Source organism: Papaver somniferum, chromosome 3, assembly GCF_003573695.1.
Source record: "Papaver somniferum cultivar HN1 chromosome 3, ASM357369v1, whole genome shotgun sequence".
In the NCBI taxonomy this organism is placed as follows: Eukaryota; Viridiplantae; Streptophyta; class Magnoliopsida; order Ranunculales; family Papaveraceae; genus Papaver; species Papaver somniferum.
In genome coordinates this window covers 34310806-34336899 of record NC_039360.1, presented here as the reverse complement: position 1 = coordinate 34336899, position 26094 = coordinate 34310806, and the positions used below count along the sequence as shown (strand labels likewise).

Here is a 26094-nt window from a genome sequence, read left to right as displayed (position 1 = left end):
TCTTGAACCTCACAAGATTTTACACACTTTATTCCCTTAGCCGGCGTCCTTTAAAACCTAAGATAACCTCAGTGAATATTTTTGATACCTATATGTCTCTAATAGAAATATTGGATTTTTAATTTGGGTTTGGAGATCTGTTTACAGTAGACAAAGTTCAGCAAACCTCACGAATCCGGAACACTTACACTCAGTTAGCTGAGAAGCCTGGATTACTAACCACCTCTCAAGAATAATTCAAACAAATTAAAGAAGAGTTCACATATATATATTGAGGAATCACAAAGCCTAAGAGGAGAGAACTTTGTGATTTCAATCTATCTCGTTCCTGATATGAGATTATGAAAACCTCAAAGATCCATAAGAACAAGATCTAGATACAAGAACTATCAATAAGAACAAGATTTGGTATATCAAGTTTGTTGTTAATTTTTAATTGAACAAAACTATGTCTTAATTTATAGTCTACTAAAGTCAGTCTCGGACTCGGATTAAAGCATGATAGTTGAGTATGAGAAATCACTAATCAACCTTGAAGATTGTAGACTGAAGACGGCGTCAACGGAAACTTCATCAACAAAAGTATGAGAGGACTAACTATCATATTTACTCACATTATCTATCGAGACATGTCGTATGACTTTAGTATAACGATGAAATTCGCAACGAAGAGTGCAAGCTATAAGGAGTAGTCAAGTTAGTTCTTAAGTTCACAAACTGTTTCACCAGTTCACGAATTTGCATTTATAAAGAACGCGCGATTGGGGGATATAAAAACCAATTGGGGGATATAGATTACTTCCCCAAACCAGTAGTGTCTGTTAAGGGGTGATTTTTGGGTATGAAAATACTAAAATACCCTTCCCTCAAAATAAAAATCTAAAAACTTAAAATCAAAAAACAAAACCATATCCCCCATTTCCATCTTCACTTCTTATTAATCTCTTTTAGGGTTAGGGATTTGAAACCCAAATATTCCCCATTCCCTTTCAAATTCTAAATTTTCCTTACTCCCTTTCAAATTCTCTTCTCCTTCTCTGTCGGCTCCTCACTTTGAAAACGATTTTTTTTTACATTGGGAAGTGATGAAAACCATGTCGGTAGTGATGAAGACCATGCCGGAAGTGATGAAGACCATGCCGGTAGTGATGAAGCCCATGCCGGAAATAATTTTTTTAAATCGCCGGAAGTGATGAAGATCATGCCGGAAAAAGGTGTCGGCATGCTTGGTAACTAACATTCAATGCCGTAACTAAATGCCGTCATGCTCGATTGAAACATGTCAATACCGGTAGTCAAGTGAAAAACAATTCAATTTTCTGAATACTTTACAGGGCCGGCATATAAATTTAAGCAACATACCATGCCGGAAAACGGTTCCGGCATGCTCGAGAATTAACTAACTGTGCCGGAAACCAGAAAAAATTCAAAACGGAATAGGTTTTGAATTTCAAAACCAAAAAAAAATTCTAACTGTGCCGGGAGGGGCTACACCCGGACCCCCCCCCCCCCCCCCCCCCCCGCGATAAGCTTGGTACCGGCATGGACGTGGTATGAATACCATGCCAGTATGGCTTCTTCTGGCATGGTATTCATACCACATCCATGCCGGCACCGAGCTTTTTCAGCTGCAAAAATGGTGGATTCAAAAAAAAAAAAAAAATTCAACCTCTTAGCAACAATTCTCTCTTCACAATCATCCTCCATTTTCACCAAAATAATTTCCCTCTCAAATTTTCTTTCCCTCCTTCTACTCTCACCTCACTCACCCAAACACAAATTATAATACACACTAATCATTTATCAAATAATCTTAAGATTTTACTAATTATCATTAATTCCTAATCCTGATTAGTGAGAGGTAGATTAGAAATTACTTAAAATACTTAGATAAGGGGTGACCCTGATTTGATATTTGGATCCCTTTTCTGTCCTTTTCCTATATCCCCTAATTGGTTTTTATATCCCCTAATCGCAGGTTCTTTATAAACATTAAAACTTGAGTTTTAATATCTCAATTAACTCAAGTACACGAATTGAATCAGCCGATTTTGAAATAGTATTGGATACTATTTATTTCAGCGTACACGAACTGATTGCTCAGTTTATTCTGATATTTCATGTATACTTTTTATTTTCAAGTATACAAACTGTTGACAGTTCACGAACTTTTTAGATCAACTTTTTTGACAGTTCACGAACTGATTTGGTCGTGTGACAAATTTAAACTTGTTGATTTTAGAACTATTTAACCATAGCTCTCTGGAAAACATATGGTGCACTCTGGTTACATATATCTTTTTTTTGATTCAAAACAAACTTCTCATATGCTTTCATGCACAATATATATTAAGAAGTTTCACTTACTTGGTAGTCTATACAAGGCAATAGTTCACGAACTTAACTTTATTTTTAATTTACCAAGGTTGTTCACCAATATAAATAGATAATCCCCTGCACACTAGAAAACTAATATTGGCACTTTTGTGTCCCAATTGCATACTAGGGTCGTCCTCTATAAACCTAAGTTTAATTATTTGAAACTAGTTTCCTATGTGAAACTGTATTAGGTTTACGACTTTGAAAGACTTCACTAAGGGATTCATGAAACACGGTCAGACTATATTTTACCTAATAGTTTTTTTATCCAGATTTTGTTCTTATCGATCTTCTAAGTTCTTTTCGTCTCAGACTTCGTGATTCCACAAGATAGATGTCTAAAACATTTTTGATTTGATTTGTTTATATTGTTCTTGTGAGGTCGAATTAATTAGGCATCTCTATAACTTTTGAAGATAATAAGTTCAACCTAATCTTAAATTTTCTTGTTATCTTCTTTTCTTGAAGATCCTCCATATAAGTACATAGATTTCCGTTACCTTGATTATATATGTTTATGAAGGAAATCGAACAGGTTTTTTGTTAGAGGCATAGTAGCATAAAAGTCTTCATTTAGATTGAAGAAACTCCTAGGCCTATAAAGGATGTCATCTAGGGGAATCGTATTGCATAGGGTCTTGCGAGATCCAAGAGACGTAAAGGAGCGCGACTGAAGATGAATTGCTTGTGGGGTCGATTCAATCATAAGTGCATTCCAGTCCAAAGTCTGATAATAGACTAGTGTTTGTAGCGGCTTGATACAATGTGGTGATCAAGTTCTGGACTAGGTCTCGGGGTTTTTCTGCTTTGCAGTTTTCCTCGCTAACAAAATTTCTAGTGTCATGTGTTATTATTTGTTCATATTTATATTATTATTTTTATAATTTAAATATCACAAATATAATGTTAGAACAACATATACAGTTTTACCTACAAGATTATTCTTGAGAATCCGTATCTTGGAAAAGATTACAAGATTTGTGCTTTTTAAAATTCAGTTTTCCAACAGTTCGGGTACATACTGGGTTAACATTTCTATTGATTTGTGAGATCGTCTAAGTTAGAATTTATCTTCAAATCATGTATCGGATCCTTGGTTGATTTTTGCTATTGATTGTAACAAGTTTGTCCATCCAGGTTTCCGAATTAAAATTTGTTGGTGTACTTGGTACCCCCTCTTCTTCAATAACCTATAATACAGTTCTATAAAGAACCTAGGTTATAGAGGAAGACTCTAGCATTCTAGCTTAGCAACTAGGACACAAGAGTGCCGGAGATTTGAGAAATTTTGTTGCATGAGTCCATCTTTTTTATAGATTTCCAGGGCTCTAAGTATATTTCAATTCAAGCTAGAGTTATTTGGAATTCAAGCAAACACTTTCTCAGTTTAGATTAAATTCTTATTAGAAATCCATGTAAACATATGAGATGTCTGCCTTGAAATTACACAATGCTATGGTCCAAGGTTCTAGAACCGTGCATGATAATAGTTCATGGTGGCAAGCATGCCTTTTTGAACTTATAGGCACAAGTGGTGTTCAATAACATTCAATATTTAAACCATAATCTACGAGCCCAAAAGATTTTGTAAAAAAAAATTGTCTTAAAAGTGTCTATGAGAGTTGTAGCAAAACGAACATAGTTCTGAAACAGTTCGTGACACTCTGCTACATTAAAACTGGGTAGGTAAATATCTTCTTCACGCGTCTGTTGAATGCATGTGGGTTGAAATAAAATCCTGAGTGCAATATATCTACCATATATTCTGGCACTTTAAAAAAGTTGTAATTCCATCTAATCACCTATATGGCATCAAAATCTTGAATGCAATATCATAATTACTTGTTCAGAAAATGTTATTTTGGATTCTATTTTAAAAGTTATTTTTCGACTTAAGCCATAAGTTATGGAGATTAGATATCATAAGCAGAAATCGATTCTAGAAGTTAGAAGCAAAAATAAATTATTTTTTATTTTTCCGAGTCATTCTAAAACTGTGCACCAAAATTACTTCTGACTTTTCTATTTAATTAAGTCGAAAATAAACTTCTAAAAAGTTTCCAAGCACAATTTTGTGTGAAGTCCAAATATTTTACTTATAATTATAACTTATAGAATTGATTATTACTTTTGCTGAAGCAGTAATACTTTCAATCTGGAGCTGGCTTATTCTTCTAAATGCAAAACGCTTTCACTGCGAGTATCTAAACACAGGAGAACCAAACGTAAAAAGGTTAGGAATAGAGAAACCACCGAATTAGCAGCCAAATTTTTATTCTTACCAAAATTAAACTGACATTGTTTATCATTTTCTTCTCCTGTAGATGTGGAAAATCCTACTTCTACATCCAAAGAATCATAAACACACACACATTGAAATAAACAAACAAGAGATGCTCATGAACACAAGATATACGTGGTTCGGTATGATTACCTACGTCCACGGGGGTAAAGGGATGATCTTATTGCTTGACTCAAAGTTACAAGGGATGTATCTCACTAGTAAACTCTCTACTCTCAACACAATGCTCTTAGTTCTCTCTCCTTTCTCACTGAATAACCCCCCCTTCCCCCAACTCTTTACAAAGCCCTCTATTTATAGTCGCACACGATGATACATCCAAGTTACAGTGTTAGTCCAGGCACATCTTCCTTGTTGTTCTTCTCGGGCGATGAGTGATGTCCTTTCCGAGATGGTGAGCCGAGCTTAGTGAGGTCTTCTCCCGACATTCTATTGTCCGATGTTGATTGTTAGTAAGCTGTGGCCGATATCGTCCTTCATCCTGGCCCAATATCATTAATCCCGAGTCTTACCCTGACCACATTCTTCTTATCTTTCCAACGACCTTGTCAGAGCATTTATTACCCTAGTACTTGACAGGCGTCACATCCGAGTTTCACTTTTACACGTACTGTCTTCACGGGTTCTCTTAATGTTTCTTTCCTCAGACCGAACCTAGACAGAATGATTCGGTACTTCATACTTTCCGCAATATTAATGGGTCATGGCCTAAGATCGTTCCACCCGGATCCGTGAATTATTTACGCCTACATCTCCATTAGCTTTCACCAGACTCCTCCAGTCCAGTCCCCCACTAAAGTCCCCGAGATGTTGATGACAAATCGTTCGTACAACACATGTACATAGATGATGACACCCTTCTGACTTACTAACAGTTTAAAGTTAATTTAATCTTTTATATTACGTGGCTCGTCTGTCTGTTTCTCTTGATTTTCGTCGTCTTCTTCTCTTAATTTTAACCCGCGAGAAAATATACTACTAATATTTATTTTTTGTCAAATCCAAATTTCATTTTCGCCATTCCAAAAGTCCGATTTCAGTCCTTGATTCCAGTCATTCCTCAATCGAATCATATCGGAATTATTCGAATCGTAAATAAACAAACAACCACTTCTGTGTTACAATCTCCGGCGGGTTTTCTGAATCGTCAAAAAAAAAAAAAAAAGTTATTGTGAATCGAGGGTTTATGTGATTTTATTGGATTTTTGTAGAACTTTGTCGAGGAGTTTTCAGAAATGAAATTGAAGAAATTCTGAAAAAATGGTGACAAGGAAGCTTGGTAAATATGAGCTAGGAAGAACAATTGGGGAAGGAACTTTTGCTAAGGTTAAGTTTGCTAAGAATACTGAAACTGGAGAAAATGTTGCTATTAAGGTTCTTTCCAAGACTACCATTCTCAAACATAAAATGGTGGATCAGGTAAAGTTTTGTGCATAGTTACTTAGAATTTGTACTTGAAAATTTTAGTTCCATTCCTCAATTTAACATAATTTCAATTAGACAAAGTTTTGTGCATAGTTATAGTGGATCAAGTGCAAGATTTTGATGTAAACCGGGGTTGAGATCAAATTCTAGTTGAGCAACATAGTTCTACTTGGTCCAATTAGACCAAGTTTTGTGCATGGTTATGTTGATTGATTTCTGGTAGACTAGAATACCAAAGATTTTGAAGTAATAAATGAAAGAGATGCTGGTAGCAAATGTACTTTTAGTAGAGTGGCATAGTTGTTCGGCGTAGACTTGAGTTTGGAACTCTTCAGCATCCTAATTCCTATCGAAGGATCAAAAAGAAGAAGAATGCTAGTAGGATTTTGTGCCTTATAGTGATTCACTGTCTTTTGAACTTAAGTGATTCGGCTAATTGGGTTTATGTTTATGATTTGTTTTGTAGATCAAGAGAGAAATATCCATAATGAAGATTGTGAGGCACCCAAATATAGTTAGGTTGCATGAGGTATTGTTGGTATATTTGCTTAAAGGGAATGACATTTGAAACTCATACATTCTTTTTGCTTCGATGAATTCTTGATAAGTAATTTTGCTATAATGCTTTTTTTAATACTGTAAGTTTGTAACTATCAGGTTTTGTCTAGCCGCACAAAGATATTTATCATTCTTGAGTTTGTCACAGGAGGAGAATTATTTGATAGAATTGTAAGTCTTTAGAAGATTATCATTTCTAAACTATGAGCAGATGTCGTTCTTTCGTCACCGTTATGATTTTGCAGGTTCACCAGGGAAGAATCAGCGAGAGTGAGTCCAGGCAATACTTTCAGCAACTTATAGATGCAGTAGATTATTGTCACAGGAAGGGAGTCTATCACAGGGATTTGAAGGTGTGTGTTGGAGTGATGCTTAACCAAGTAGCAGTTGTATGATTTTACTCTATATCCTGATCATATTGTTTTATTGTTTCGTGTAGCCAGAAAATCTTCTTCTTGATTGTCACGGAAAATTGAAAGTTTCTGACTTTGGGCTGAGTGCACTACCCGAGCGAGTAAGCTTGTGAATTGTTTACTGCATCAACTTCATTCACTTGAGCTACTTATTTCCATTAGCTTAAAGAATAAAATGTACTACACTTCATTGGTGTTTGGTCTGTCTACAGGGATTGCTCCTTCACACAACATGTGGCACCCCTAACTATGTTGCACCCGAGGTACCCTCCATGTACTTCTTTCTAGGATTTAGTGATTGAATTAAGCATGCTTAGGCTATGCAAATGTATTTTCCTAGATAAGTGGATTATGTTCATTATAATTTGTTGGTCATTTCTTCTTCAAGATGATGGGTTTTGGTGCCATTTATTCCTAATCTCCTCTACACTCTCAAGTTCATAATTTTCTTTATTTGGTGTGTGGACGATTTATCTACCTCATTTGTGTATATCATCTGTCAGACCAGCTTCGGTACTCAAGGGAACACTTCATCTCTTGTAGTTTGGTGAATTTTGCAATATGTACCAAGACTGTTGTGTTTGCATCTCTAAGAATGACATACCAAATTATTGTAAAATGTACTTTGTTTTAGTACTTCAAATAGATGCTTGTCATCATTTTGGCGAAAGCTTTGTTGTATCTACATTCTGAAGTACGCTGTTCTTTCCTGTAGGTTCTTAGCCACCAAGGTTATGAAGGTTCCAGTGCTGATGTGTGGTCGTGTGGTGTTATCCTATATGTCATAATGGCAGGATACCTTCCGTTTGATGAGACAGACCTTCCGGCACTATACAAAAAAGTAATTTACCTTTGTATGCCTTTTGGCATTTCAGTTGCGCAATGATGAGCACCATTCTAATTGGGGAGTGTCTGACCATTTTTCTTCATGTTCAGATTAATGTAGCAGAGTTTTCTTGTCCAATTTGGTTCTCTCCTGGGGCGAAGGCCTTGATACTAAAGATACTTAACCCCAACCCTAAAACAGTGAGTATTCGTATCATTGCTTCTATATCTATATTACTTTATATTTCATTTCCTGGTCTTATCATTTTTTTTTATTCTTTCACGTTTCGTGCAGCGAATATCCATCGAGGGGATAAAACGTGATCCATGGTTCAGGCAAAATTATGTGCCTGTTAGATATGGTAACGAGGAGAAAGTCAATCTGGATGATGTTAGTGCTGTCTTCAATGACATTGAGGTTGGTAGATTGCAGCTATCAGTTATCCTTTTTACCTAAACGGGAACCGTTTGCGTGTTGAAATTATTATCCAGTGCTATCTCATTCTGCCAATAAATTTTTCTTATTATCCGTCGCTTTATGAATCTATGTAGCTGACACTTTGTTGTTCTACGGGTTTCTCACAGGACCAATATGTATCTGAGAGGACGGCTAATGATCAAGGCCCTTTGATTATGAATGCATTTGAGATGATCACGCTTTCTCAAGGATTGAACCTATCAGCTCTCTTTGACAGGAGACAGGTTCGTTTCTGTGCATTTGTAATTTTATCATACACGTGATCTTTCTTTATCTCCCATATTGTTGGTTCTCAATTTTAGTGGGAAAATATATAGCTTTCCGAGATATACCAGATTAGGAGATTAAAAAGGGAATGAATCTATTTTACATTCTCTTGGCCAGGACTATATAAAAAGACAGACTCGCTTTGTGTCTCGCAAACCAGCGAATGACATTATTTTAGCAATTGAAGCTGCTGCGGGATCCTTGCACCTCAGGGTCCATTCTCGTAACTATAAGGTAAATCTAAAGATGATATCCTCACTATAGTTTATAGATCTACGCTTCACTGAGCCTCGGCTCATGGCATCTTATCTCGTAACTGCTCTTTTTACCTTCTTCAGTTGATGATAGCTTCAGTATAGTCTGTAGTGGTGCTTTTGGTTATTGATTATCCTTGATCTTATCTAATTTTCCCTTTATCCATTTCATCGTTACCACAGATGAGACTGGAAGGTTTATCTGCTAATAAGATCGGGTGTTTTGCTGTTGCCTTGGAGGTACCTTTCTATCACTGTTTTATTTTAATTCCCTTGGTATCATTTTTCCATGAAGAAGCTATTGTTCATGTTGAAATATTTTAAATGCTTAGTTCTTACTGGACCTTATTGTTCTCAAATCAGATTTACGAAGTGGCACCTTCTCTTTTCATGATAGATGTTCGAAAAGCCTCCGGGGATACTCTTGAATATCACAAGGTGAGCTTGCATATCTTATCAAATTCTAATTCACGTCTGGTGGCCACTATTTGACCCTTGCTGGTGTAAACTTGTACCTTGCATTTTGGCAGTTCTACAAGAATTTATGCTCGAAACTTGAACATATAATTTGGAAACCAACAGAAGCTAGTGCGATGCCTGGATTGGTTAAATCAATGACTTGCTGACCCAATCCTAAAGGGTGTGACGCAAGTCGAAAAAGCAGGCAAGCTAATTCTTCACAGGACCTAAATAGCCAACTGCTTGGTCATCTTTGAGGAAAGCCTTCTCCTGTATTGTTGTACACAAATAGTAACTATAAGAAATGCAAATAATTGAGTTTAGTTTACGGTGTTTTAATTGTTAAGTACTACTTGTTATAAGTCTAGCAATGATGCTGCTCGTCGTTAAGTTTGTAGAAAATAGAGTTAAGAATCCCAAAATTTTGATCATGTATAAAAATAAATACTTCTCAAGTTGGATTCATATATGATATTTCGCTTCGCCATAAATCAAAAATGCCCAACTATGTTCAGGCGTTCTATCCATCTGATGATTCTGATTCACAATGTGCGTACCACATTGGTTTCTGCACTTCTTCATCTTCCTTTCTCGATCCTCCATCAATATCTTCTTCACCACTCATTGTGCTGGACAGCTCCTGGATGGTGCAAGACGTACTTCGTTGCATTTTATCCGCAAGTATCTGAGTTTTCTCCTCAAGTCCTAAGCTCAAAAGACGGTCTCTCAGCAACTTGCAAGTGCTACGGTACGGTGGTATGCCTTCATCGACCATCATTTCAAAAAATTTACATGCATCCTCTGTTCTTCCCTTCTTCTTACAGAAGCCGTGGACCACTACGGCATAAGTTGATGCAGAAGGAAAGAATCCCTTTTCTCCCATACTTTCCCAAACACCCATAGCACGATCGAATCTTCCCACTCTGATGAGCATTTTTAGCAGCATGTTATAAGTATGTCTATCCGGCAAACAAGAATCTTTCTCCATCTTAGAAATCAACTTCAAGGCTTGATTAACTTCGGTACGATTGCAATGGAATGCCAAAATTGCGTTATAACTCCACACGTCCGGGTTAACACCACCTTCAATCATTTCATCTAATAGTAAATAAGCCTCATCCTGTTGTTCGTTCTTGACATAAAGCTTGATAATGGTGTTAAATGTGAAAACTTTCGGAACTAAATTGTACCTCTTCATTCTATCAAGAACTCTAATAGCTGAATGTATATCATCTGCCTCGCAGGCGGCATGAATGAATATCGAATAAGTAAATGCATCAGGCTTCAAGTTGCACGAACCCATTTCGCGAAAAAGCTTATAAGCTTCAGCTGGTTTACCCCCACGGCATATAGATTCCAACAAAGTATTAAACGCAACCAAATCCATTTTACAACCTCTTTCAAGCATTTCATCAAACAGTTTACGTGTCTCGTCAGAAGCTCCCAAATCACCCCAACCCATCATCAAAATGGTGCAAGTTTTAGGACTTGGATCAAATTCCAACTTAACTTTATCGAAAAACTCTTGTGCCGGTTTCACGAGCTTTCGTTTGCACAATGCAAACAGAAGATTATCAAGATCAGTAACACCAGGTTTGAGATCGAATTCTTTCATTCTCTTAAAAGCTCTAATTGCATCACCAGGCAAATTAGCTCTAGCATAAGCACGAAAAATGTTCCAGAAATTCTCATGGCGAAGTTGATGAACACCATCTTCTTTAATCTCTGTAAGAAAATCCCAGAGCAATGGAAACTGTTTATTACTTCCAAGGATGTTGATAAGAATGTCATAACTATCTTTACTGTGACTGAAATTTTGTAATTTTTCAGCCCAGAGGAAAAATCTGTACGCTGAAACACCAAGATTCTTGCATCTTTTTAGAACTTGTTCAACTAAATCTGTTGATATCGTAGTAGAGAATGGATTTAGAGCTGATTCGATATCGTGATGAGGACTGCGATAATCACTAAGTACTCGACATATCTCATTCACATTGTTGGTGGGGTTGTTTTGAAGAATTGGTTGTGAAAAGTATCTGAGAGACTGAAGAGAGTTGTTTGTCCAAAACCCATTTGTAGAAAATGAAGATGAGATTGATGACACTCTAAATGGTTGAAAATGGCAAGTTGGAGAAGAAGAATGTTGGCAAAGGAAGAGTGAAAGAGATGTTCTAGTTTTAGAAAGGAACATTTTGACTGCCATTTGCTCCTAGGAAAGGAGACTAACACAACACTCCAATCCGCAGATTAACTGGTTTTGTTGACACATTTTTAGGAGTCAAGCCAATGGGCAAAAAGCCGGGGAAGTTGCCTAGCCAGGGATGGCCAACCAGTTTCCAAAACCTACTTGTGTACGGTAAACCAATGGAGGTGGGTATTTATATTTTTTTTTTCCTTGAAAAAGGAATGGTTATATTAAAAGAAAAATATTTACAAGCCTAGGAACAAAATTCGCACGTTTGAACTAGTTATGGTGAAGAAGAAAATGGTTGGTATGAAATGTTCAAATGGCTAACCTTTTGGTTGACTATTGTTGAACCAACAATGCACACGTTTGGGTACGGTTAACAAACCTAGAAGCGTGCACTTCATTTGTGTATAACAAGATAATATTTCGATCTAACGGTTGAGATATATTAGCTTGAATCTAAATCAGGTTTTCATCTAACGGTGGATAGTGTTTGCTTTGTGAGCAAGACGAAACCCTGATTTGAAAGACTATATAAAGGAGACATCTAGCCTTGTGCAAAACTAATCCCCACACCTTACGTGTGATACTAGTTTGCGTGCTAGAGTCGGTTCTCCTTTAACCTTTGGTTTTCTTCTTCTAAAACCAGGTTAACGACTTAAAGACTTCATTGAGATTGTGAAGCCAAACCGATACTACTTTTATCGTAGTTGTGTGATCTGATCTTGCTTCTATCGTACGAGTACAATCAGATTGATTGGATTGAGATTAACCTCTCCGATAGGCAAGATATAAAAAGTAATCACAAACATCTTCGTCTCATCGTTTGTGATTCAACGACATCTTGTTTCTCTACTATACGGTTAAGATTTTTGTGAGGTGGTTGATTAATCTAGGCTGTTCTTCAGGGATATAAGACCGGATTATCAATTGGTTTCTGTTCACCTTGATTTTATATCAAAAGATGAAACAAAAACTTTAGGGTTTTTCTGTGGGAGACAGATTGATCCTTTGATAGACTTGTCTGTGTGAGACAGATTTGTTTATTGTCAAAGCCTGCGATTTTGGGTCGTAGCAACTCTTAGTTGTGGGTGAGATCATCTAAGGGAATCAAGTGCGCAGTATCCTGCTGGGATCAGAGGCGTAGGGGTGCAACTGTACCTTGGATCAGTGGGAGACTGATTGGGGTTCAACTACAGTCCAGTCCGAAGTTAGCTTGGAGTAGGCTAGTGTCTGTAGCGGCTTAATACAATGTGTATTCAATCTGGACTAGGTCACGGGGTTTTTCTGTATTTGCGGTTTCCTCGTTAACAAAACTTGTGGTGTCTGTGTTATTTCTTTTCCGCATTATATTTGTTATATAATTGAAATAATACAGGTTGTGCGTTTAGATCAATCAATTGGAGAGTCCGACCTAACGGTTGTGCGTTTGATATTGATTGATCCTTAGATATTGGTCTTTGGTACCGTCCAAGTTTATCTCTCTTTAATCGAGACTCGTAGTTTGCTTGAGTAAGATTAAATCGAGAGATTGAGATATAAACTATTTGATATATCTTTTTATTGATTGAGTCTAACTGTCTAGTGGATTCTCATAAAAAGTATATTGGAGTTTGTCCATACAGATTGCTAATCGAATTGTTGGGTGTGGTTGTTAGACCCCCACTTTTTCAGATTCAATCAAGGAAAATACATCCAAGAGTTATATCTCAATTTCTCAAATCAATCGGCAATCAAACACAAATAGAAATATGTGAGCCGGATTAATATGAGAAATAACTTAGATGGTACCAAAGAACAATATCCAAGTGTTAATCAATTTATATCAACAAGCAAAGGTTGGATTATATAATTGATCGAACTATGCACAACCTGTGATATTTCAATTATATAGCGGAAAAGAAATAACACAGACACCAGGAATTTTTTTAACGAGGAAACTGCAAATGCAGAAAAATCCTGGGACCTAGTCCAGATTTGAACACCACACTGTATTAAGCCGCTACAGACTCTAGCCTACTATAAGTTAACTTCGGAGTAGAATGTAGTTGAGCCCTAACCAATCTCACACTGATTAAGGTACAGTCGCGTCCTTACGCCTCTGAATCCCAACAAGACTCTACGCACTTGATTCCCTTAGATAATCTCACCCACAACTAAGAGTTGCTACGACCCAAAGTTTAAGACTTGATAAACAAATATATCTCACACAGAAAAGTCTATTGAATAGATAAATCTGTCTCTCACATAAATACCTACGAGTTTTTGTTCCGTATTTTGATAAATCAAGGTGAATAGGAACCAATTCATGCACCGGACTTATATTCCCGAAGAACAACATAGTAATATAAATCACCTCATAATAATCTTAATCGTATGGTAGCGAAACAAGATATTGTGGAATCACAAATGACGAGACGAAGATGTTTGTGACTACTTTTTATCTTACCTATCGGAGATTGAATCTCGAGCAAATCTTAGAGAAGATAGTACTCAATACGATAGAACAAAGTAAGATTACAACAAGCAACTACAGAGAAAATAGTTAGGTTTGGATTCAGAATCCCAATGAAGTCTTTAAGTCGTTAACCTATAATGGTTTAAGAAAAACCTAGGTTAAAGGAGAATCGACTCTAGCCGCAACTAGTATCACACAGGAGGTGTGGGGATTAGGTTTCCCAGTTTCTAGAGTTCTCCCTTATATAGTCTTCAAATCAGGGTTTGTAATCAATGTTACCTTGTTAATAAAGCATTCAATATTCATCGTTAGATGAAAACCTTATTGGATTCAAGCTAATATCTTTCAACCGTTAGATTGAACTTAGCTTATTATACACAAATGAAATGTGCCTTCATTTAGATATAGGTAACCGTACCTAAACGTCTACACTTGGTTGGCGCTCAACAATATTTAACCGAAGTTAGCCATATGAACACTTTCATATCAACCTTGTTCATCTTTATCACAACTAGTTCAAATGACTCAAATGAAACTAGTTATAGAGTTGTTCAATTGTTTATATTCTCATAGAAGTATACAAGACACAATTGAAGCAAAATCGATTTTGATTCACTCGAATCAATTCATGAACATTATATCCACGGTTTGCAAAAGATTGCGTTCCTTATTATATAAATGTATTGTTCATGAATAAACCGATTTTAGAGCATAACCCACTCAAGTATGCAAACGGGTACCCATACATATAGTTCCGGACTTGGTATGTCCGCTAGTATGCAAACGGGTAAGCATATTATCGTTCACGGCCGAACTCAGTTGAATTAGTATGCAAACGGGTACTCATACTAAATTCCCAGACTTGATCTGTTAAGCCATTACGCATACGGGTATGCATACTAAGTCCCCGGACTTCAACTGTTAAACCAGTACGCATACGGGTATGCATACTATGGTTCCCGGACTTGGAGTAACATGCAACAGTTAGCATAAAAGTACGCATACTGTGTTATATCCAATCAAAGGTTAATTGTTATAAACTCCATATTAATCATTGAAACATTCTTAGAAGACGGGAATAGCTGTCTCACAAAAACTATTAGCTTCAAAGCAATTTTCAAGAGATCAATAGATCAATACGAAACATTCCGAGTCTACATCAAATGGTTGTCTCACACAAATCATGTAAGAAATACACTTTTATGTGTCTATTTTGATCTCAATTATCTATTTTGTTATTGCTCATTTTGTACTTATTTGGATTTTTATGTTTTTGTAGGTGTTTTTGGAAAAATACACTTATGCGGAAAGTGGTATTTGCACCCCAAGGGAGGAATTACTAAAGGCACCCCTCAGTTGGATAAGGGGCATCCCATTTCCAGGGCAACTTCTATTGGCAAATCGGGATTGGATAGGGGGAGGTCATCTTCTCCAATTCAAATATTGATTTTGGAGGGAAAATTGGTACAACAAAGTTCCAAATTAGGGTTTGATTTCCGAGCGACTTCTAGGGAGATTCAATCGCTGGATTCAGTTTAGTTAGACATGTTAACGTCAAACAGGCTTGGTATAATCATTGTATTGTACCCAGTTGGGCTAGACGATCGGGTGAAGCAAAACATGGGAGGTTAGTTTCTATCGGGTTTGTTTGGATTTTTCGAGATGTTCTATGGAGATTCAACCATAGAAATCTATTGGACTGGACTTGAATACAGTTAACAGGGTTGCTTGAGTTGTTGGATTCAGAAAAGCTGGTTAGATTATCCGATTGGAGTTAAAACATGGACGAGAAATATTCTCGGCTTTATGGGTTCGATTTGGCAGAAATATAGCCAGAGTGTTTGTTGGACTAGGAGTGGTATCACCCTGTTACTGCTAAACAGGGATGATAGTGAGCTGGAATTAAGAAAAATAAGGAAGTACACGGTGTTTTGATAAACAGGGAAGTATGATTAACCAAGAAGTCATCCACGAGATCGAGTGAGTGGAAGCGTGTACTGCATGTATTTAAGGGATTTGAGCTGCAGTTTGGATTCTGAAGAAGCTACAAGAGGATATTATGCCATGAACCAACACAAACAGACGCGTGAGATGAGAATTAAAGGAAAGAAAATATTTCGAGAAGGAAAGAAATAAGGAAGATTAAATGAAGATATTTTGGAGATTTTGGGGTCTGTCAAGTATAAAAGAGGTGTTGAGATCGCAAAGAAGGGTTATCGAGAGTTAGGGGTAGTGCAGAGCATCAAGCAAATCGCTGCAGAGTGATTCTGTAGCAGCAGCAGAGAAGAAGTAGGAGAAGTTGCAGAAGACGCCACAGAAGTGTCATTCTGAAGAACACGAAGAACAGACACAAAAGAACTATCGTTGTTGAACAGTGTCTGCGATAGTACCTTTGTAACAGTTAGGTTTAAATTGCAACAGCATGCTTGTAACAGTGACGTTTGTAACCCCATTACAGCGTTGCAAATCTCTGTCTTATACAATTTCTTCAATAAAAACACCTTTTAGATCTATGAAATATTGTTTTATCATGATGAGCTAAACTCCATCACTGGGACAAAGGAGGAAGCTGGATTTCATCTATGTGGTAACTTGAATTAATTTTTATTTACTTTTTGCATTGTTTATTAATTGTTTTATGATTTTTATTGAATGATTGTTATTTCAATTGATGGGTCATTCTTAGCTTAAATTATTTGATGACCTATGCTATAGATTTACAGTCATTGCTTTTAAAAAATCTATCTTGGAAAATATTAAGAGTTAATAAATTTTATTTGATGCATAATTATCATAGGATTAGTTTCTGAACCACATGAGTATAATAACAGTGAAATCCTAAGTCCCAGTAGTTCTTACTCTTGTTACCTTCTTTTCCATATTTTTGTTAGTTTTAATATTTTCTTTTATCAAGTCTAAAATCACAATCTTCTCAAGTCCAGAAACGAATTCCCTACTTATCACTGTAAAAACTGCATCAATTTTTGGCGTCGCCGACGCGGACTTGCATTTAGGTTAGGTTTTAGATTTTTATTTTTATTATATTTTTATTTTACTTTGATTTTACTTTGGGTATAGTATTGTTTTTGTTGTGCAGGTTATATTTCGTATTTATTGTGGATTTGCCTACCAAAGAGGTAAGTAGCGCACTCAAGATTTCGTTTTTGTAAATAAGGTAATATTATTATTATTATTATTATTATTATTATTATTATTATTATTTAGATATTATTATTATTATTATTATTTTTTTAAAAAAAATTCCATTAATGGGAGAACGATGATTACATGAAACTAGTTTGGAAGCCTAACAAGCTAGGCTCCAACGACATACTACTACATTAATTGAACAGGTTGTTGTGCTAGCCTACCAGCGGGCCTCATGGGTAACCTTGCCAAGGGGAGCCGAAACGGCGGACTGGGGGGCGAGATTGTGGCACAAGGGGGGCAAGCTAACAACACCTTCCATGTTAATTCCTGCAATGTTACGCCATCGAAGACTCGAACCTGGGACCTCCTGGAACGCATCACCTTTGGAGAACGGGGTTGACCAGCTGAGCTAGGGCCCGTTATTATTATTATAGTTTTTTTTAATTTGTACATAATTATCTTATTTATTTATTTGTAAATATTTTATTAAAAAAAAAACACGTGCACACACCAATTGCATTTTCATCTGGCACCGATTTTAGGAAACCACGTGGTTTAGTACGGTGAACCTTCTGGGCGTTATCATCCGAAAAACCACAAACCTTAGCCTCGTACCATTGACCAGTCTCTGACTGTTGGTATATATTGCTAAAGGTAACCCAAGCTTACCTAAATTAGCGAACCCCAGCATTTGCATGTGCACAATTGTTTTGTTACCACTAGCGGTTCTACTTGTGTATGCGCCGTTGGAAACGGGTAGGAGATATACTTGAGGATAACGACCTTTTTAATTTGAGTCCAACCCGTTACACATATTTAGGTGGTACTTCTATTTTTGCCTATATGGTTAATGAAAATGATAATGAGGTCCCGGTAAAAACCCTTACGGATCGTTTGAACCCGTCTAGAGTAATGCGTGACCCAGGTATATTCATACCAGCTTCTACGGTCCAATGTGATATTAGACCTGAGACTATTGGAATGATTCGTACTTTTAGGGGGTTAGATAATGAGAACTCGTATACCCATATAAGAGACTTTGAAATGATTTGCGACACAATGAACTATCTGAATGTCTCCAAATATGTGCTTAGGTTACGTTTGTTTCACTTCTCTCTCGATGATAAGCCAAAGAGTGGTATGGTTCTATCCCTTATAAAACAATTACCACCTGGGCTGGTCTTGCAAATGTATTTGTTAAGAAATTCTACCCACACCATAAGACTGTTGTTGTTCGGCAGTCTATCCAAACCTTCAAGCAGAAATTAGGTGAAAAACTTCATGATTATGTAGAAAGGTTTAGTAAATTGTTATACCAGTGCCCACATCACGGCTTTGAAAAAGCCCACTTGGCCTAAATTTTATATGAGGGCCTTGATAGTGAAACCCGTATGCAAGTAGAAACAATTAGTGGTGGAGAATTCACCCACCAGGACCCAGATGCTTGTTTTGACGAGTTCATCGAGTTAGCTGAGAAAACTAGGAAATGGGCCTCAATGAGAGAACCAGAAATACCTAGAAATCATATCCATAGGGTCGATAGAGTTGATTATGGGTCTGATATTCTTAGGCGTCTAGAGGCCTTAGAAATGAATCAAAGATCACACCATGCTAGATACGAATATCAAGCCCATGCTCTTTATAACAACTCTAGGTTTGAAAACCGTCAGAGATTTGATCCATATTCAGATACCTATAACCCTGGTTGGAGGAACCACCCTAATTTTTCTTGGTCTAAGGGCCAGAGTTAAGTTTAGCCTAGTAGTTCTCAGACTCTCTCGGGTTTTGGGTATACTAAGAACCATTTAGGTCCAGATCAGTATCAGAACCTTTCGGATAAAAAAATCATGAGCTTAGAAGAGTCTCTCACCATCTTATCTCATAACAGTGCAGAGTTTAAGAAAACGGTTAAGAAAGGTTTACAGGAAAACTCTCAGGCTATTTCAGAGCTAAAAAATCAGGTTAGTATAATTGCAGAGTTTTCGAGCGAAAGAGAAAAGGGAAAGACCCCCAATCAACCACTACCCAATCCCAGAGGAATTCATGAACTATCCTCTAGAGAGAAAGAGTTCAATCATGTGAACTCTATAACAACCCTTAGTAGTGGTAAAACGGTGGACAATAAGGTAGTCATGTCTGATAATGGACATAGTATAGTTCTACCCTGTACTATGTCCCATAACTGAAGAAAATCCCATAACTGAAGAGACTGATGAAGTCTCTAAAGAAAATGTGGTCCACGATAGGTCTCACTTTGTTCCTAGATCCCCATATCCACAGTTGTTAGCTCCCACCAAGAGGGAATCAACTTTCAACGAAATAATGGAAATATTTAAACAAGTAACATTAACATTCTATTACTGGAAGCAATTAGGCAAATGCCTGCTTATGCCAAATTCCTTAAGGATCTTTGTACATGAAAGAGTAAGCTTAATGTCCATAAGAAATCCTTTTTAGCTGTTCAGGTAAGTTCAATCCTTCTGAACTAAACAACCCCTAAGTATAAAGACCCTGGATGCCCCACCATATCTTGTACGATTGGAAATGACATGGTTAATAAGGCATTACTTGACTTAGGAGCTAGTGTTAACTTACTCCCGTACCATATGTACACCCAGCTAGGTCTTGGAGAGTTGAAACCGACAAAAATGACACTATAATTAGCTGATAGGTCTGTCAAAGTCCCTCGTGGTGTCATAGAGGATGTACTGATTGAGGTTGATAAATTTATTTATCATGTGGATTTTTTTGTTCTAGACACTCAACCTGTTTATGACCTTAGTGCTCAAATGCCGGTGATTTTAGGTCGCCCATTTTTAGCCACATCTAATGATATCATCAACTGTAGGACCGGACTTATGAACATATCCTTTGGTAATGTGACTATTGAACTAAATGTATTTATTGTTACTAGACAACCTTCTAATGATTTAGAGGAAGTGAATATGATTAGCACTTTAGTTCAGGATCTAGTTCAGGATAATTGGGACGACTCTTTATTGGAAGATTCTTTGGATGAATTTGATGAGATTCTCTTAAGTCATTTAGGTGGCCAAATTATCGAACTAGAAAAATCTCTCGAGTACTTTAAATACTTTACGGACCCTGAAATTCAAGTCATAGTGCTAGGCCTTACGGAGAGTAGTGTTGACCCTAAGTTTGGGGGTAGTGATATAGAAGAAGCTCTTGAGTATTTTAAAGACTCCGAGGATCCAGAATTTCAAGCAATAGTGCGAGGTTTGTATGAGAATAATGACTACCCTAAGTTTGGGGGTAGTGATGGCCAAGTATCCCCATTAGAAGTCCCTAACTTGGGACTCGAGCCTAGTATATGTGAGGTATTACTTGAGTCTCTCCCGATTCCTCAACCCGATCCTCCTGATACTATCCAAGAGGAAATCCAGCTATTAGAGCCCTATAGTGGAAATGAATCTATTAGCCAAGATACTCATATGAATCCCAAGAGGGCGCCACAGATAAACCCAGTTGTCTTGCAAGAAATTTTAGATCAGGTTGTGCTTTGTCTGTTCATTTTTCTAATCCGGTGCAGTTGTCTCATAATTGTGGCAATTTTATTTGGTATTGTTGATCCACAGTTGTTTTAAAATATATATATATATGATTTGAAAAGGTGATTAGCCATTTTATTGGTATTTGACGTTTAGCTGAAGACTTCAAACTTAGCACTTCTTGGGAGTTAACCCATGCTCATGCAACACAATAATATCTTTCCTTAACTCTTTTGCTTCAAATGGTAACTGTTTCTCCTTGTTCATGTTTTAATTCTATTTTCAGAACATTGAGGACAATGTAAGATTTAAGTTTGGGGATATGGGAGAAACTTTTTGTTAGTTGCAATAAATAAACTTCAGAGCCTAGAAATTTATGCTTATTAAGGATGGCACTAACCAATCTAAGTGGATGGAAGCATCTTGGTTGTAGGAGTTGAGGAACCAATCTGATTAGATGGAAACATATAAAGAGTCTATTCATAAAAGCACAGAGCTCAGGTGTTAGAAATAACATGATAGTTTCGCCATATCTCGTTGAGTCCTTTTCACTTCTGTTTTTATTTTGATTTCTTTTTTAAATATGTTTCTCTAAGTGATTAGGTGGGGCACACGAATCAAGTTGTTACCACTGCTAGAGTGAAATAGAGTGATTGAGATACCAAAATAAAATAAATTGAGACAAGAATATCAGACCAACCGGAATAAATTTAATAAAGTCGACCGCTGGTATCCTTGTATATGCCAGTTGTGTTGACCTAGAGTTAGGATTATTGACCACTGGTTCCCTTGTATATGCCAGTTGGGTTGATATTAGTCAGACTAGTATCTCAGTCCATTAAGATAGGTTCATTTTGGCAGTGGCCTTCGGACAGATATGGGAAACACCTTTCACCTTAGTCAACATCAAAACCATCTATGTTTTTCTCTACATCCATCTTCTTGATCTATCCGTGTGATTTGTTGACTCCGGTTATGAGGAAATTTCTGGTGAAATGCATAGTGAGACTATTTGAGTAGAGCTCTGTCACTTATGTATGAATTTTAGTATGCTTGAGTGCAAACTCGTGTACAACAATTGGAATTTTGCATCAGGGTACTTCCTCATGTAGTCAATAAGTATGCCAACCAAGGAGATTCTTTAGTTCCTTCAAAGATTCTGTGTATATAGCTAGGGTCCGGAGTAAAGGTTTTGTGGGTATATCTCTTGTAAGCCCTCCCGAGAATATAACTCGGCCACTAGGGACACCTAGGGGTTTAAATGCTTGTTGCATACGCTAAATGCAATCGCGATGCCTGCGACAGTGAGTTAGGATTTTATTTTGTAGATTAGATTTGCTCGGGACTAGCAAATAATAAGTTTGAGGTATTTTATAGACACATTTATTTGTCTATTTTGATCTCAATTATCTATTTTGTTATGGCTCATTTTGTACTTATTTTGGATTTTTATGTTTTTGTAGGTGTTTTTGGAGAATTACACTTATGCGGAGAAATTGGCTCGAAAAAGTGGTATTTGCACCCCCAAGGGAGGAATTACTAAAGGCACCCCTCAGTTGGAGGGGCATCCCATTTCCAGGAAAACTTCTATTGGTAGATCGGGATTGGATAGGGGGAGGTCATCTTCTCCAATTCAAATATTTATTTTGGCGGGAAAATTGGTACAACAAAGTTCCAAATTAGGGTTTTATTTCCGAGCGACTTCTAGGGAGATTCAGTCGTTGGATTCAGTTTAGTTAGACATGTTAACGTCAAACAGGCTTGGTATAATCATTGTATTGGACCCAGTTGGGATAGATGATCGAGTGAAGAAAAACAGGGGAGGTTAGTTGCTCTCGGGTATGTTTGGATTTTTCGAGATGTTTTGTGGAGATTCAACCATCGAAATCTATAGGACTGGACTTGAATACAGTTAACAGGGTTTCTTGAGTTGTTGGATTCAGAAAAGCTGGATTAGATTATCTGATTGGAGTTAAAACAGGGACGAGAAATATTCCCGGCTTTATGAGTTTGATTTGGCAGAAATATAATCGGAGTGTCTGTTGGACTAGGAGTGGTATCACCCTGTTACTGCTAAACAGGGATGATAGTGAGCTGGAATTGAGAAAAACAAGGAAGTTAACGGTGTTTTGATAAACATGGAAGTATGATTAACCGAGAATTCATCCACGAGATCGAGAGAGTGGAAGCGTGACTGCATGTATTTAAGGGATTCGAGCTGCAGTTTGGATTCTGAAGAAGCTATAAGAGGATATTATGCCATGAACCAGCACAAACAGACGCGTGAGATGAGAATTAAAGGAAAGAAAATATTCCGAGAAGGAAAGAAATAAGGAAGATTAAATGAAGATATTTTGGAGATTTTGGGGTCTGTCAAGTATAAAAGAGGTGTTTGGATCGCAAAGAAGGGTTATCGAGAGTTAGGGGTAGTGCAGAGCATCAAGCAAATCGCTGCAGGGCGATTCTGTAGCAGCAGCAGAGAAGAAGTAGGAGAAGTTGCAGACGACACCATAGAAGTGTCATTCTGAAGAACACGAAGAACAGACACAAAAGAACTATCGTTGTTGAACAGTGTCTGTGATAGTACCTTTGTAACAGTTAGGTTTAAATTGCAACAGCCTGCTTGTAACAGTGATGTCTGTAACACCATTACAGCGTTGCAAATCTCTGTCTTATACAATTTCTTCAATAAAAACACCTTTTAGAGCTATGAAACATTGTTTTGAGTGTGTTTTTATCATGATGAGCTAAACCCTATCATTGGAACAAAGGAGGAAGCTGGATTTCATCTATGTGGTAACTTGAATTAACTTTTATTTACTTTTTGAATTGTTTATTAATTGTTTTATGATTTTTATTGAATGATTGTTATTTCAATTGATGGGTCATGCTTAGCTTAAATGATTTGATGACCTATGCTTTAGATTTACAGTCATTGCTTTTAAAAAATCTATCTTGGAAAATATTAAGAGTCAATAAATTTTATTTGATCCATAATTATCATAGGATTAATTTCTGAACCACATGAGTATGAAAAACAGTGAAATCCTACGTCCCAGTAGCTCTTACTCTTGTTACCTTCTTTTCCATATTTTTGTTAGTTTTAATATTTTCTTTTATCAAGTCTAAAATCGCAATCTTCCCAAGTCTGAGAAACGAATTCCCTACTTATCACTGTAAAAACTGCATTAAATGCTCAACATAACAAAACTTACGGAGCCATACAGTACTTTCACATAGAAGTGGATCGGGGAAAGATCAATACTGCGGAATATTCAAAGATCCATTCTATTTTTCATCAATATTTGCATAATTATATATCATAGACTTAATATTTGCAATTCAAAAGTTCATTCTATTTTCCATCAATATTTGCGTTATGCCACAGTAGACTTAACTTTTGATATATATGGGACAATCATAGTTCACGAACCTAAACACACATATCCCATAACATTATTTTCCATAGATGAAACCAATAAAGATTAATACTGCAAAATCGTCTTTCGAATAAACTTTAAAATTTAAATAAATAAATCTAAAAACATTGCAAGATGAAAATCGTTGGCAATAGCTCTGTGTAATCACAATATTTGTTATTCCAAACCCTAATTATCCTTTTCAAAAACACAAGAATAAATTTTCATAAGAAGTTTCCTAGACATTAAGACCTCTAAAAAAATTCTTTATCGTCCCCGAACTCCTTGTTGTCAACAGCCATTGGAACATAAGGTTCATGAAGAAAGGAGTCAATTCCAACAAACCTTCTTGACTGATGTCGAACCAGGGTCTTCTGAATTTCAAGAGTTCTTAAAACAATAGCCTTTATTTGTCGAATCTCCTTCCTTGTTTCCTTCAACTCTTAAATAACACCAGAAAACTTCTGAAGATTAGAGGGGATAGCCCTTGGTTTCTTCATATTCTTCATTTTTTCTCTTTAAAGTTGTATATGAATGAGATTTATTTTTTTCCTTCATGATTGATGGTTTAACAATCATATTAACATCCTTTCCATCATCAGACATAATGATTGGAGTCTTCATTGTAAATATGGGATTGTGAGGAACACAAAACAAACTCTACAAGCAGTCTTGTGATAAAAAGAGTTTTCAAGGAAGGAAAAAGCAATCTAAGGTTTCAGAACCTTTACACAAGTAAAGGGATTCATGTACGACCAATTCCCATCCCTAGAAAAGGCTGAATTATCGAATTTCACCCTCTTTTAATAATCAAAAAGGGAAATCCTTTTCAATACCAATTTATGATATGAAAAGATCAACCGAATTCCAGAAAACCAAAAGAAAAACAAAAAAAATTCTTTTCATAAAGCCTGAATTGAGCTCAACTGAGACAAGATGCACCTTCAACACGATCAAGCAGTGTTGGGGTGAACGATAATCTGTCCACCATTCAATTCTTGTATGGAATTCTTGAAACCCTTTTTCTCATAATGTTTAGACCTTGTTTTTTTCCGAAGGGGTCTAATCAGTTTTTTAGAAATTAACTTTTCCGGAGAAGAATTGAATTTACTTACCTCAGATAAATTAGACTTTTGAACAAGTTTGAGCTTGTTTTCTAATCAGTTTGCTCTCCGTTGAAGTTTATTGACATATCTTATTTTATGCTTGTACTTGGAACACATAGAGATTTCATGACCCTTAAAAGTATAATAAGAACATGTTAATGTGGAGGACGGTTCTGGCACCATAGCTGAGCATGCTGCTAAACAAAATGCGGTACCTGAAACATGTGAAATAGAATTTTCAGTAGACAGAGAAAAATCCATTTTATCCTCCATAGTGGTTGACGAAGTTACTCCAGGAAGAATATCAAGATTGATGTACGTATTGCTACAATTATCAAAATCAATATTTTCACCAAGGAGTGCAACACTTGACTTTTCATCATCGTTCGAATCATAGTGATCAGACATTTCATCAAGGGTTGCAGCAAGACCTTTGTTCCCAGTGTATTTTCTACGATTTGGACACTTATTAACAAAATAACCAAAACCTTTACACTTGAAGCATTGTGGCATATCCTCTTCATCAGTATCAACGGTGTCTCTATTTTTAGTAGGGGTACGGTCATGAGGTTTGACTAATGACCTGGGTTTATCTCTGATGAACCGTTTACTTCTCTTTAATAGAAGATCTCTAAACTGTCTTGTGATCAGTGAAACTGAGTTGTCAAGATCTTCATCTGATGAATCAGTCTCAATGGGATCAACTTCAGAGTTGCCAAAACTTTTACTTTTATCAAGTAATTTAATGTTCTTTTGTGCTTTGAAAGCAATATCCATTCCAGATATGGATATATGCTCGTGATCAAAGATCTTTAACTTCCCAACAAAAGTATTTATGGAAAGAGTATCAAGGTTATTTCCTTCAACGATAGCGTGTTTCTTAGAATCGTATCTAGATGGAAGT

At 36.6% G+C, this 26094-nt stretch overlaps 2 protein-coding genes across 2 annotated transcripts; one reads left to right on the top strand and one right to left on the bottom strand.

Moving 5' to 3' along the window:
• The first annotated feature begins 5612 nt into the window (after positions 1–5612).
• Positions 5613–9837, top strand: LOC113355813 (CBL-interacting serine/threonine-protein kinase 24-like). Its single transcript, XM_026598763.1, has 14 exons — positions 5613–6100; positions 6573–6635; positions 6764–6835; positions 6910–7017; positions 7104–7178; positions 7290–7340; positions 7793–7918; positions 8014–8103; positions 8198–8320; positions 8488–8604; positions 8765–8881; positions 9085–9141; positions 9265–9339; positions 9432–9837. The coding sequence occupies exons 1-14, from the start codon at positions 5942–5944 to the stop codon at positions 9525–9527; spliced, it is 1329 nt and encodes a 442-aa protein (XP_026454548.1). The 5' UTR covers positions 5613–5941; the 3' UTR covers positions 9528–9837.
• Positions 9838–9842: 5 nt separating this feature from the next.
• Positions 9843–11570, bottom strand: LOC113355812 (pentatricopeptide repeat-containing protein At1g52640, mitochondrial-like). Its single transcript, XM_026598762.1, has one exon. The coding sequence runs from the start codon at positions 11561–11563 to the stop codon at positions 9881–9883; it is 1683 nt and encodes a 560-aa protein (XP_026454547.1). The 5' UTR covers positions 11564–11570; the 3' UTR covers positions 9843–9880.
• Between the last annotated feature and the right edge of the window lie 14524 nt (positions 11571–26094).

Bases quoted from the DNA above. Each gene is read 5' to 3' on its own strand.
- LOC113355813 (XM_026598763.1), top strand. From the start codon at position 5,942: ATGGTGACAAGGAAGCTTGGTAAATATGAGCTAGGAAGAACAATTGGG. The intron at 7,018-7,103 runs GTGTGTGTTGGA...TGTTTCGTGTAG, and splicing joins TCTATCACAGGGATTTGAAG to CCAGAAAATCTTCTTCTTGA. The intron at 7,179-7,289 runs GTAAGCTTGTGA...GTCTGTCTACAG, and splicing joins TGAGTGCACTACCCGAGCGA to GGATTGCTCCTTCACACAAC.
- LOC113355812 (XM_026598762.1), bottom strand. From the start codon at position 11,563: ATGGCAGTCAAAATGTTCCTTTCTAAAACTAGAACATCTCTTTCACTC.